Here is a 15,378-nt window from a genome sequence, read left to right as displayed (position 1 = left end):
GCCCTCCCCCCACCCACCCACCCCGTATTAAAGCGGTTGGTCCGGGGGTCCTCCCCTGGGAAAATTTGGATTTTAAGGTGTAAAATGGTGCTATTTTAGCAGTTTTCGGTACTTAAATTTAAATATTGTAATGGTAAAATTTTTATTCATTTTAATATGAAATTTGTTTGAGTGATGAATAAAAAATTAATTAAAGATTTAGTGCTAAGGGGGGGGGGGGGGGGGTTTGAACCCCTAAAAAAAACCTGGCTCCGCCCCTGGTTACGTAGACACTAGCTCCATGCAGAAGTAAGTTAACTGCGGGCATTTGGCGTAGACTAATGATTACATAGACCTGAGTTTCCATATAGAGAATATAATACTGTAGCTATCACTGCATGGACCAGTGGTTAAATTGTCATGATTAAATTAACTGCGGGCAAAGAATATATACTGATTAGTACATAGACCTGAGTTCCCATAGAGAAGCTAATACTGTAGCTCTCATTGCATAGACTAATGGTTACGTAGACACGAGCTCCATGCAGAAGAAAGTTAACTGCGGGTATTTTGCGTAGACTAATGAATACAAAGACCTGAGTACCCATTAAGAATATAATACTGAAGCTGTCACTGCATAGACTAGTGGTTACGTAGACATGAGCTCCATGCAGAAGTTAATTAACTACTGGCATTTTGCATAGACTAATGATTACATAGACCTGAGTTCCCATAGGTAAGCTAATACTGTATCTGTCATTGCATAGACTAGTGGTTACGTAGACACGAGCTCCATGCAGGAGTAAATTAAACACGGGCATCTTGCATAGACTAAAGATTTCATAGACCTGGGTTCCCATAGAGAAGAAAATACTGAAGCTAACACTGCATATACTAGTGGTAACGTAGACACGAGCTCCATGCAGAAGTAAGTAAACTGCGGGTATTTTGCGTAGACTAATGAATACATAGACCTGAGTTCCCATAGAAAGCTAATACTGTAGCTGTCACTAAATTCACTAATGGTTACGTAGACACGAGCTCCATGCAGAAGTAAGTTAACCGCGGGAATTTTGCACAGACTAATGATTACATATACGTGATTTCCCATAGAGAAGCTATTACTGAAGCTTTCACTGCATAGACTAGTGGTTACGTAGACACGAGCTCCATGCACAACAAGTAAGTTAACTGCGGACATTTGGCGTAGACTAATGATTACATAGACATGAGTTTCCATAGAGAAGATAATACTGTAGCTATCACTGCATGGACCAGTGGTTACGTAGACACGAGCTCCATGCAGAAGTAAGTTAACTGCGGGTATTTTGCGTAGACTAATGAATACATAGAATTGAGTTACCATTAAGAATATAATACTGAAGCTGTCACTGCATAGACTAGTAGTTACGTAGACACGAGCTCCATGCAGAAGTTAATTAACTACTGGCATTTTGCATAGACTAATTATTACATAGACCTGAGTTCCCATAGAGAAGCTAATACTGTATATCTCGTTGCATAGACTAATGGTTACATAGACACGAGCTCCATGCAGAAGTAAGTTAACTGCGGGTATTTTGCGAAGAGTAATGAATTCATAGAATTGAGTTACCATTAAGAATATAATACGGAAGCTGTCACTGCATAGACTAGTAGTTACGTAGACACGAGCTCCATGCAGAAGTTAATTAACTACTGGCATTTTGCATAGACTAATGATTACATAGACCTGAGTTCCCATAGAGAAGCTAATACTGTATATCTCGTTGCATAGACTAATGGTTACATAGACACGAGCTCCATGCACAACAAGTAAGTTAACTGCGGACATTTGGCGTAGACTAATGATTACATAGACCTGAGTTCCCATAGAGAAGCTAATACTGTATATCTCGTTGCATAGACTAATGGTTACATAGACACGAGCTCCATGCAGAAGTAAGTTAACTGCGGGTATTTTGCGTAGAGTAATGAATTCATAGGCCTGAGTTACCATGGAGAATATAATACTGAAGCTGTCACTGCATAGACTAGGATTCTTAAATTCTCTCTCTCTCTCTCTCTCTCTCTCTCTCTCTCTCTCTCTCTCTCTCTCTCTCTCTGGTTTTATCCCTTACGATATACTTACGAGACGAGGTTTGAATTACTTAAGACGTTTCACTTCTATCACGTACTTTGTTATGTGCGCTCTTTTTTCGTAAAGAAATACGCTCTTAAGCTCTTTTGCATTTTTCCTTCCTTATCATTCATTGTAGATAATACAATATCACTCGTTACCCACTAACGCGTGGCTAACACTGCAATGAACCAAATCGGCCGGACTGCCTCTCGTTACTGATTGCGCGGAAATCGACCCCTCCCCTTCTACCTCGCCCTGCTGTGCGCGCGCCTATGCTTGTTCATCTGTGTCAATAGACGACTTGGGGTACCCGCCCTCTGACGTCACGGTGTGACGTGACACACGAGGAGAAGGGGAGTAACTGTGGGAAACGAAGCAGTGGCTTCGCTGCCTAAAGCTGCGTACGGCCGCAAGGAAGCATTTAATACTTTTTTTTTTCGTTCGAGAGTTTAAATAATGGTGAGTGATATACAAATGGGCATCCGTCGCCTGGCTTCAGGCTGAGGTACGAGGTTTCTATCGCCATCTAGGATTGTGATGTCACTGAAGCCATCTTGGACTCAAACTTCCTCAAAAATTATTCAAAATTATTAGAAATTGTCCTTGTTTTGAGGGAAAATATTACCGTTTTAAAGGAAAATTTCTCGTTTTATTCCTCAAAAATTCGAAAATGTGAAATTTGAAAAACCTCAAAATACTTTTTCTTAGAAGGAACCAAAATTCCTAAAAACTGCTTAAGAGTCCTAAGATCAAGCCACCCTAAGCCACTTATGACCTCTTATATGACCTTGACATTGAACATAAATTCAAAGAAGTTCACAAGCTGGCACTGTGAGTCCTATGTGTGTCTAGTTGTGTCCAGTGTGTGTACTGTGAGTACACTGTGTTCATTGCGTGTTCTGTGTGTCTAATGTGTGTCTAATGTGTGTCTAATGTGTGTCTAATGTGTGTCTAATGTGTGTCTAATGTGTGTCTAATGCGTGTCTAATGTGTGTCTAATGCGTGTCTAATGTGTGTCCAGTGCCTGTATTGTGTGTCCAATTTGTGTCCAGTGTGTGTATTGTTTGTTCATTGTGTGTCCTGTGTGTGTCCTACTGTGCCTTGCATGCACTGTGTGTACTGTGTGGGTACTGTGTGGGTGCTGTATGTGTACTGAGCGTGTGTACTTTAAGTCCATTGTGTGTACTGTATGTCCAGTGTGTGTATTGTGTATTATTTTCTTTTGTTGAATGTGTGTCGTTTCGTTAAATGTGCGTAGTCAAATCTATAGTAGCTCTGAATATATACTGGCTCGAATCCTCTTGGTCTTGATAAAACATTTTTCAGGGATTCTTGGTCCTTTATTAAGCGTAAAACATGTTCCGTTGGTCTAATTGCTTGTAATTGATTTCATCGATACTTAAGGTCCAACAGTTTGAATATTTGGTCTTGACTGGTTGAAATATGTTATATTAGCTATCGCCAAAGAAGGACTTGTGGTTCGGAAATGTCTAGCCTATTCATCTGACATTGTTAATGCCCTGGTCTCGTGGTCCGAAGACTGTTGGTGTATACGCATAGAATTGTACATGAACTGGTTGGAATGCATTTCATGCATCGAAAAAATGAACTTCAGGTATAGGCAGTGCGTCAACAAATTTAATTCGTCGGACAGGTATCTTACCCAGAGTGGTTTTTGGTAGAGTTAATAATTAATAAACTCCACGAAAGGTAATGAGAAACAGAATATTAAATTTATGTTATGCTTTAGTTACACTTATCACTGGCCGAGAATCAAACCAAGGACGAAAATCTATCGCGACAATCATTATTTTAATAAGTGATCTTTTTTTTATGAATTTTGATTTTTTTTTTTTAATTTCTAGGTCAATAAATACAAATTTTTAAGACTGCGATCATATCGGCTTAATGGATGCTGGCATATGAGGAACTTAAACATTTTTAGCAATTTGAACATGATTTATTAAATAAGTATTTTTTGTCTACAATAATTTTTTGCATTGATCAAGTATCGAAGTAAGAACAGGAAACCATCAATTCAATCAGTAAATTATTAATGATTTATTTGATGAATTCAGGAATTTTTTCCGAATTTATGGCTAGATAATTACGATTTTCCAAGATGGCGTCCAAATTTCAAGATGACTGGTACTACAGTAATAATAAAGTTACTACACACTAACAGGTGAAATTTAAACTAACATAGTGGTACCACACTCTAGCAGACGAAAACAAGATGGCGGACGAGACGTCATACTATCTGGCGATATGTATACCTTGGCATTAGTGGTGGGAGGTCAGTCCGCCGGTGGCTTCCGTGGAGAAAGGACTTGTTGCCATTTTTAATGGAATGACCTCGAACCGACAACTCCATGAAATGCGTTTTTTAAAAGAATATTTATTAAAATATTATTAATAAATTTTTTATAATTTTTATTTTTTTTCTGAATTTTTTGAGAATAATGATCGATTTTCAAGATGGCGGGTGAAACCAAAATTGCAACAATCTAGAATCCATGATGGTGGCCGTAACTTAACATGCAACACTGACATCATACACATCCAAGATGGTGGACGCAGAGAAGAGTGCAAAGTTTCTAGAATCGAAGATGGCGACCGTAACGAAATGTGTAACAATGTTTTTTTATAATATTTTTTTTTTCAAAATTGATTTAATTAAATTTTTTTATGAATTTCTAGCATATAAATTATGATTTTCAAGATCGCTTTCGTAACGATAATTGCAGTGATTACGTCATAATTAAAGATGGCAGGTGTGACAAAATACATTTTTATAATTTTTTAAAATTTTTAATGAGAATTTTTTATTAATAAATTACATTTTTACTCTCGCTGGGAATCGAACCATGGACCAAATTGGATTAAGTAACTAAGCATTTGAAGTAGGCAATTGTTTTTCAATTTTATTTTTTTCGGAATTTTTTGGTTAAAAATTTAACGAATTCGAACTTCTGGACAATATCAAGGTCATCCCAGATGGTCGTCAGTGGCTTACGGTGGCTTACTCTTAGAACTCTTAAGCTTTTTTTTTTAGGAATTTTGGTTCTTTCTAAGGCAAACGTTTTTTGAGGTTTACTGAATTTCGAATTTTTGATGAATAAAACGGGAATTTTTCCCTCGAAAAAGGGACATTTCTATGAATTTTGAGTCATTTTGAAGGAATTTTGAGTCCTAGATGGCTGCCGTGACGTCACAATCCAATATGACCATTTTGTATACTACTATGTGGTGCTATATTGTTTCGTCCCTTCATTGTAAGATTTCGTGTTTTACGCCTGAAATGGCATTTCACACCTATCGAAAAACAAAACTTTTAAATAATGAAAATTAATGTTTTACGGGACGATCGATCAAGTATAATCTTCAGCGCACGTGCGGTGTGTTGTAAACACTTCTTCTCTGCAGATTGATTGCAGCGTTAAATTTTTAAATAATAAACAAAGTAATTTTTTGGAATTCTATTCACCTATTTTGACCATTTGCGAATTTTGCAATAATTTGAATTTCCCATAATTCAGTCTGTACTGTGATGGATAGAGCACAAAAAAATAAACAAACTCTTTGTCTATTTTTAAGCGTCTGGAAAAGAGGGGGGGGGGGTGATACGTACCGCCTACCCCCACCCTCTAAATCCACCTACGAGACTAGGTAATTATTGTGTAGACATGAGTTTCATAGAGAAGTTAATTTACTAACGGTATTTTACGTGGACTAGTGATTATTTAGACGTCAGGTCCATAGAGAAGTTTATTTCCTGCGGGATTTATGGATTTACTAATAATTATATAGAGTAAGTTCTGTAGAGAAGTTATTTTGCTGCGGGATTTATGCATTTGTTTCATGATTACATAGACGCGTGTGCTATGCAACTGTCCTTGTGTTTGTAAAAAAAAAAATAACAGTGACGTCACCGACACTCTGTGTGGACGGTCTTGACAGATTGGCAAAACGTAAAAACAACTTGATTAGTTTCTCTAACCCCCCCCCCCCCCCCCCCCCCCCGGGCCAAGCACTATCCAAGTACCGGGCAGAATACTAATAAAAGCAGAGAACTTACAAGCAGAGTACTGCGCGAACGTGCTAAGTTGACTGAACCAGGCATTAAGTAGAGGAATGCTAAACTGGCAAAACAAGTTGCTGATTAAAAATATATATATTTATATATACCACCATCAACCAGCTTTACAAAGTTTTACAATCGACGTGAGCAGTTCCCTGGATATCGCAGTAAAGCTTGTCAGCAAACATTATCCCGGTTAATAAACATCCTGAATACGTGAAAATAAACTATATCACGCAAAAAAATCTATACTCGAATAATTTCCTTAAAATATAACAATAAAACTTAAATTTCTAAGGTTAATCCTATCACTACGCAGTGCATACACGGTAGCGTGCTAAACTGTCTTCAAAGTTTATATTGGGAGGAGATATTTTAGTTTTCATAATTTTTGTTGGCGTCAGTTGCAACGACAATGTCCGTAGAAAACAAGCTGTCCACAGCACAGCCACAGCGCCGACCCAGAACGAGAGTCAAATGGGGCGCCCGCTCACGCAACTAGACTCAGCGCATTACCGAGACGTTAGCGCGTAAAACACAAATACGTTCCAGGACGCTTCACGTGCAAAAAAAAAAAAAGCTTTCAAAACTATAAACATGGTCTTCAGACCAAAAATTCGTGCTTGCAAAGTGCCTTGAAACATTTTTTTTAATTTCATTTGCTTGCAGGGTGAATGAAATTGCACCGGTCTTTTTTTTTCCCCTGACAAATGTACGTAAGCTTGGCGTGCCAGGCGCAGTTTGGACGAAAATAACACGAAAATAACGTGAATTACGTGATGCGAGCGATCGTTATGCACAAAAAGGTTCCTTTTTGCGTTAACGTGCCTCGTACACTTTATATATATTCACACACACAGCTTGGTACAAAAAGAAATATCGCACCCTGAGTACAAGACTATCGTAACTCAAAAATCAGTGCAATACTACTATCACAACTCAGATGCCATAGTATTGCACACATTCTTATATAATGTTTTCCAGAGTGCAACAGTACATTATTTGCCATAAGTCCCGTAAAAGTAAATATAATATTGCGATAGTCTTGCAGTGCCTGGATAATGATATTTTCCTGCTTATGGTAAAAATATCTCATAAACTCAATTTTTTGAGTTACGATAGTCTTGTACTCAGGGTGCGATATGTGCATTACCTTGCGCTGCGTAGTCGGAAGCCCCTCGCGTTGCCAGCCAGCCAGCCAGCCCTCTGCACCGCCAGGTGACGACTTGTAGCTCAGAGCTGAGAGGGCAGGTGTTGCACGTGCGACTGCCGACTGTCACGCCACAGTTCTCCCTCCTCCCCCCCTCCACCCTCTTTGACATACCCGACGCAAGACACGGGAAGCCTACGATTCACTCATCCTTCTGGACATACCCGAATACTCACGTTGGCAAGCCTTCTTTTTCAACAGACGAGAGAGACAAACCTCCGATCGTGCATCTACGGTTTTTTTTTTTTTTTTTTTTTTTTAAATCATGATAACTAATGGTAAATTAGGTTAGATTAGCTACATTATAAATACTTTAAAACATTGTGGACGGTTGACTTGGTTAGGATAGCTACATTAAAGATACTGTGAAATCATGTAAACGGTTACTAGCCCTGGATAGCTACATATTAAAAAAGTTATTTGCTAAGCAACCATAAAATGATTTTACAGTATTTTTTAATGTAGCTATACTTACTTACCTAATATACCCAACCATCAAGAATGTTTTTAAAGTATTTATAATGTAGCTAACCTATCCTAATCGACCGCAAAATTTTAATGTCACCACCGGTTTTATACAATGAGATAGAACGGGGAAAAGAAAAGCGAGCATGAACTTCGGGGGACTTCGTGTGTGTGGCTTTCTCGTCTGTGAAATGAAGGCTTCCCTACTTCGACATGCCTAAAAAAGAGTAAAAAAAGTGAAAGACTGGAACTATTTTCTTCGGCGCTTGGCGGCGGATAAGCCGCGGACAGGTGGTGAAGAAGTCACTCTTGGCTCGGGCGGTAGCGTAGCAAGAGCTCGCGTCAAAAAACGTCATGCAAAATATTAACGACGTGACGTGTGTAAGTCCGTGCGTACCATGCGTTTAACCGGGGCGTTTAACGTAAGGATGGTGCATATCAGGGCCGTAGCCAGGATATCTTTTCGGGGGGGTGTTTACTTACACCCTGCCCCCGTACTAGGGAGGAGGGTCCGGTAGCCCTCCCCCGGAAAAAAAAATTTGATTTTAATGTGCAATTTGGTGCTATTTAAGCACATTCGTAGTTAAAATATTGGAATTAAATAACATGAATTTGTGTCCCGAATTTTCGATTTTTTTAACGAGACACTGTTGAAAACTCATTGCTGAATATTAAAGGTTATCGGCTCAACTGGTTCTTTCTTAGTTTCATCTAAGTGCATTTGCAACAGCTGGACAAGTGTAAATTTTGTCATAAGTACATATATATATATTTTTTTTTAATATTTCGGGGGGTGTTTGGACACCCAAAACACCTTCTCTGGCTACGCCCCTGGTGCTTATTGAAAAGTGTCGCTGTGAAACATTTAAAGACGTGATATATTTTTGTCGGTGGGGTGTGTCACTCTCATCTGTGGAATGAAGGCTTCCCTGCGATATCTGTTAGTGTGTGTGTGTTTGTGTTTGTTTTTGTTTGTTTTTCTTTGTCCCGAAGGGAGGGCCAGACGTCGCAGGAGGAGTGGCACCGGCTGTACGGCAAGTGCTCGGGCAACGAGATCTACCACATCGTGCTGGGGGACAGCCGCTTCTTCGGCGAGTACGACGGCAAGAGCTTCACGTACGCCAGCTTCCACTCGCACAGGAAGTGAGTCAATCTCCCCTGGACTTGATGTCAGTTTTTTTTGGACATACGCCATTGCTATGCACATGTATGTCTGTAGAAGATAACTACAAAAAAAACACAAATGACAAATACACAAATTAAACAAAAAATTTGCAGTTTTCAAACAGGATATAAACACAACAAAATATTCCGTAACAGGAATATGGTCAACAAACAAAGAAAAACAAAGAAATAAACACACAAATGATGACGACACAAAAATATTGAACCAAAAAAATACAGCACAACGGATGAAACGAGACAAAAACACGACAAAACGAAAAGACAAAACAAACACAATAGTTTGCCAAAACAGAATATAACGATAAAAAAAAAACACAAATTATGACAGCACAAAATATTGAACCCAAAAAAATTCAGCTCAACAGATGAAACGAGACAAAAACACGACAAAACGAGAAGACGAAACAAACACGATGGTTTAATTAATGCAATGGCGTGTCCAAATACTTACATCAAGTCATGCACTCCCATTGCACAAATCTTTCAACGATGAGTCTCCCCTTTTACACAACAACAGTTCTTTTCATCGAAAAAAAAAAGGGGGGTTGTCTGCAGGGGCGCAACAACAGGGGGGGGGAAGGGTATTTTGCCCCCCCCCCTCCTTCTGAAACCTGGAAGTAGGGGCAAACAGGGGCAAAGAAAGTGCTGTGTAATCAATTTTTAGATAATAAAACTGTTTAAATAGCACCATTTTCCACCTTGAAATACAAATTTTCCCGGGGGAGGACCCCTGGACCCCCCGCTTCAATAGCGGGGGATCGATGATTCTTTATAAAAAGGTATATTGCCCCCCCCCCCCCCCCCCCCTTTTGGAAATTTAGTTGTTGTGCCCCTGGTTATCTGTAAAGTCGGTTTACGGCAAATGCGGCTCCAGAAGGGGGGCGGTGGGGGCGTAAAGCCCCTCCCGAGACCAATTTTATTGATTAGTGTATATTTATGTTTACTTAAATATTTAATTTCGCATGTTAAACTTTTACCTCATCAAAAGTTACATGGAGATACTAAGGTTCTGTATTTGAAACCTGTAATTTGTAAAATAATATTCCAAGGCCAATATCTGACCACCTTCATTTTTGGCAACTACGACCTTTCCTTGTGCGAAAGCCCCTCCTGAAAAGTTATAAAGTCATCCTGTAGCCGTCATTGGTTTACGGACGATAATTTTACGTGATAACGTCATAAGAAAACATTGATGAAAAAATTGCATACTTTTTTTTTTAATTTTCAAATAATTGTTTACAGTTGTTGCAAATTTAATTTAAATAATTTGTTTTAAATATAATCACGAACAATTAATTAAAAAGCCCGCCTTAACCTGTTTGATATTATAGAATATTTTCTCTCAAGGTGGTTGACCGGTTCTTGCACGCTCGGCTCAGGCGGAACGTGACAATTTTTCGTGCGTGCAGCCGGCGTTCGTCGATTTATAAGACGTTATCACGTCAAAAATAGTTTGAGCCAAAGTGTTTAGATAAAATTTATGAGTTTTACAATAAATTGAAATGGATTTTATAGTATATGTATGTATATATTAAAAGTAGTGACTTTTTTTTGTCTTTCTACCACCACTTGCGGCAATTATTTGTTTCAAAAATGTACTTCAGATAGAAGTTTTCAAAAATATTTAAAAAGTAAAAAAAAAAAACATTAATTCGATAGAGTAAATTGTAGAGACGTTTTATTTCGTTTTTTATATCAAGACCAGGTTTTTTCAACCCCTTGCAGTAATGTTTTGTATTAAAAAAATGTTTTATACAAAAGATTACGATGAAAGTCAATTTACAAACCAAACGGATTTTATAGAGTACCTACTAAGGGAGTCACTTCCCCGTTCACAATATCGTAGTGTTTGATACGTCGGCCATGAAAGATAGTCGAAATTTGGATGCTGACGGAATAAAAAATAAGGTCGAGACTGAGTGGACCTTGGCCTAGCCAAGGACGTTGGTGAGTCGATGTTTTTGGTTAAGTGTGACGCGTCGTGGTTTTTACGCATTTCCACTCAATTTCTTTCGTCGCATCCACGAAATTATTCCAAACAAATTGCCGTATACCGAGAGCTAACATGTTACACATCGAAATATATATATTTTGTAACGTTAAATATAAAAGGAAGTTATTGCCCTATGCCATAGTATATATGGTTGATCCCCAGAGATTCTATGTTAACCCTGATAAATTTGTTCATATAAATGTCAACAAACATAGAAAATTTACCAATTTCATTGTAAATTCCCTACAATTGTATAAACAATTATATACAATACAATTGTGTAAACGACTTCTTGGCTTAAGGGGGATGGAAAGGTAAAATATCTTGGGAATGCTGGAATCGAATATCAAGGATAAAATCTTAACTACTCATCATATTTCTTTGCGGTTTGTTTTGCCAACTAGATAATTTAATTACAGAGGGTTGTGTGTACAGAATTGGCCACAATAATGCATAGTTTTTTAGAAAAAAAATTAAATAACTTTATGCAGAAATAAGGGGTATTAGCCACAAAATTATAAATTATACCAAAATATAATTTTTGAATGGTGTAATACAATATTATCTAGAGCTCTATAATACAGAATTTTACGTAATTGCTCAACAAGCGTGTCCTTCCTTACCTAAATGTTGCATGGCAGGTTTTAATTAGTTAAAATTCCTTTAAAATTCAGCGATCAAGTTTTTTTCACTTTTATTATAATAGAGTTCTAGATAATATTATATTACACAATATAAAAATTACATTTTGGTATAATTTTTAATTTTGTGGATAATACCCCTTATTTCTGCATAAAGTTATTTAATTTTTTTTCTAAAAAACTATGCATTATTGTGGCCACTGCTGTACACACAACCCTCCGTAATTAAATTATCTAGTTGGCAAAACAAACCGCAAAGAAATATGATGAGTAGTTCAGATTTTATCCTTGATCTTCGATTCCAGGATTCCCAAAATATTGTACCTTTCCATTCCCCTTAAGGGCTGAGGCCACTTTTTGTTTGCGTGCCCAGAAGTATTATTTTTTGACTGGCCACAAAAGAATACAATCTAAAAGAGTAACTGTTAATAGCATCGATTATAATTGTAATAACATTACGAAATGTGGTTAAAACATTAGCAAGTTATATAATAATAGTAGTTCTAGTGCTGAGGTACCGGCTATATATATTATGACGTCACGTCGGCCATACTGTATCACCTTCACCGTGAGGACTTTCAAAATTCACCTAAATTAATCCAAAATTCGCTACAGCGCCCAACAAATTTTCAGTTTTTTTTTTTTAATTCCTACCAAAATATTTCCCACCAAAAAATTTAAAAAAAAAAGTCAAAACTCGAAAATTCCCTTTTACCAGGGGGAAATTCTCTTTTCATAGAAACATTTTCCATTTTTTGCCTTAAAAATTCCAGAAAGACCAATTTTCCTCAGACCGGCTTAACTTAAATTCCTGGAAATGGAAAAAAAAAACTCTAGCCTCTGGGTTAAGACCTTGATCTTGACTGTAAATTCAAAATGTTGAAATTGTAACTAAAAGATTCCGAAAAGATTCCAAAAATTATATATATATATATATATAGTTTCCAATACTTAATTACCTACTTAATCAAAACCGGTCCTCGGTTTAATTCCCCTTCGGGTGCAACATAAATGTCAACCGGGGTCATTGTCAAGGTCAAGATAATCCAGGAGGGCCACCGTGATGTCACAAATGAAGATAAAGGCGTAATGTGAGTCCAAAGTGCTTTCAAGAATCTGTAACGGCTGTTTTATGCCTTAAAATCATTCTGAAAACCAGAGTTTCAAACCCTTGTCCTCTCTTCCAAAAAATACAGTTTAAAAATTGGAAAATGGAAACAAAAGTACTCATCCGCCATCAGCGTTATCACTAAAAGCTTGCCGTAAATAGACCCCACTCGGATATCTTGAGCTGTTTCTCTGATCGCGTTGTGTTTCTTGAAGCTCTACCGTGTGTGTTCAGGTCGACCGGTGTAGGGTCCACATGCCCCATCAGAGTATCAGTAAATGCTTACTCAGGACGCGTAAATGCGTACTCAGGACGACCGGTGTAGGGTCCTCATCCCCCATCAGAGTATCAGTAAATCAGTAAATGCCCTCCGCAAACAGACCCCACTCGGATGTCCCGAGCAGTTTCTCAGATCGCATTGTCTTTCTTGAGGCTCTGCTGCGGTAGGACGGTGCAGGGTGCTCCAAGGAGGGTTGACGGCGCAGGTACGGCGTGGCGCTGGTCGGCGTACGCCCCGCCGAGCTGCCCGAGTTCTACGAGGACACCATCCTGCTGAACCCGGGGCCCAGGCACATCATGAAGAAGAGCGACACCTGCTACTACATGAGCATCTCCAAGGAGGAGAACTCGGCCTTCGTGCTGGGCAACCAGCAGGCGGTGGCCCCGGGCGAGTCGGCCACCACCATCACAGCTGCCACCGCTCTCACGACCGCCTCCGACGGCGACTCCAAGCCCCCCGCCGCCGCCGCCGCCGCGCTGAACAAACCCGATGGTATCGAGTTCTCTGTGACCATCCCTAGCTCTGTGTGCGCAAGTGAGTGTTCGCCGAAAGTGGGCATGGCTTGGACCGCTCGGGACCTTCCCCCCCCCCTCCCCACTCCTCGCTGGCGGATCTCCCCCACTCCTCGCTGGTGGCCCCCTTTCCACTCCTCGCTGACGGATCCCCCACTCTCCTTGCTGGTGGGGGTCCCCCTCCACTCCTCGCTGATGGATCCCCCACTCTCCTCGCTGGTGGGGGTCCCCCCCACTCTTCGCTGGCGGATCTCCCCACTTCTCGCTGATGGATCCCCCCACTCTCCTCGCTGGCGGATTCCCCACTCCTCGCTGACGGATCCCCACTCTTGGCTGGCATATCCCCCCCACTCCTCGCTGGCGGATCCCCCACTCATCGCTGGCGGATCCAACCCAAGGGGCGGCTCCAGAAGAACCTCGCCTTTAGGGGTGGACTCTCACACAATCGGAGATCATGACGTTTAAAGTCAAAACTTGGTGGTTTGAATAGTCCCGAAATGTATGGTCTCAAATACTCAACTTTAGTACTTTCATAAAAAAATTTGATACAAGTAAAGTTTAACACATGGAATAAAAGTATTACAGTTAACATAAATATACCTTTCGAAATGAAATTTTGGGATCGAGAGGGGCTATCGCCCTTTTTCCCCCTCCCCTTTTCCCAACAAACTGGAGCCGTTGCTTGGTCCAACCAACGGGTTTCCTTCACTGGACTGTTTCTCACATAACTGGAGTATGCTGACGAAACCATTTAGGTACATGTTCATGGAGGTGGGGTGTCTGTTCTGACAGTGAAGGATCTCTTGTTGCACTCTGCGCCCAATACAGAACAGTTCCTTGGTTGCACCATGCCTACACTTCTCCAGCCAAGATGGTAGAGGAACTGGATCCCATATTTGGGGGAGCACCACTAGCACTCTCTAGCAGATGACGCTGGCACTAAAGATGGCCAAAACTGGCTCTCTCTGGTAGCCTGTGCTGGAATATGAGATGGTCGACAGGGGTGCTATCTATCACAAGCAATAAATTTCGCGTTAAACTCAATTTAAAACTAAAAGAAAAAGTATTTGCTATAAATATTGGAAAAAGATGATCTCATTTTGACTTCAGTTATTAACATTGAAAAAAGAGCACACTGGCAACTCCTAATTTCTTACCTCCATGGATGAAACGTGTATCCTTCAACCTCACCCAGATTTATATGGTGTATTTGCCCTAGTGTTATGACATCCTTGGTCATATCCTATGGATAACAATTCCTTTAGGTGTAAACACTGTGGGGTGAATACTAGGTAAAATTTAAAGTAGTTAATGAACACAAGCCTCTCCGGCTCTTAATTTTTTCGAAATTTTAATAGTTGTTGGATCCGCCAATCCACTCATTTATACTGTAAGCCAGTGGTGTACTCAGAAATTAAATCTGTAGATGAATTTAAAGTCAAAAATTGTTTCCTTTACAGTGGCATATATTTTTTAACTCAGTTTAAATTATCATAAAGTAACGCTTGTAATAATTTAAAAAATTACGTTTACAAGCTATGCATATTTACAAAACATTTTCCTTATTAAATATAATTAATTTCAATGCAGAGACATAATAAATCTTTTTGTCTTAATAATTTGTCTTTCAAATTTTAATGTTAGCATCAATATCGTAATTACAGTTAAAAGTAATAGTTTGTAAATTAAATCATTCAGATATAATCATAAACATAGTTGTAGCTCAATATGTTTTTTTACAATTTACTTTTACTTACAGAATAACCTCTGTCTATGTAGCTTATATTTATACTGCACACAAT

General features: G+C 39.2%; 1 protein-coding gene across 1 annotated transcript in view; it reads left to right on the top strand.

The window, feature by feature from the left end:
- Positions 1-15,378, top strand: part of LOC134541375 (potassium channel subfamily T member 2) — a 284,414-nt gene that overhangs the window by 176,739 nt on the left and 92,297 nt on the right. Inside the window, 2 exon segments of the mRNA XM_063384799.1 lie at positions 8,851-9,000; positions 13,270-13,598. Of these exon segments, the coding sequence (XP_063240869.1) occupies positions 8,851-9,000; positions 13,270-13,598 (479 nt within the window).

The sequence above is a fragment of the Bacillus rossius genome, chromosome 18 (assembly GCF_032445375.1).
Source record: "Bacillus rossius redtenbacheri isolate Brsri chromosome 18, Brsri_v3, whole genome shotgun sequence".
NCBI classification, from domain to species: Eukaryota; Metazoa; Arthropoda; class Insecta; order Phasmatodea; family Bacillidae; genus Bacillus; species Bacillus rossius.
The sequence above is the reverse complement of the archived record's forward strand: the minus strand, read 5'-3'. Positions and strand labels throughout refer to the sequence as shown.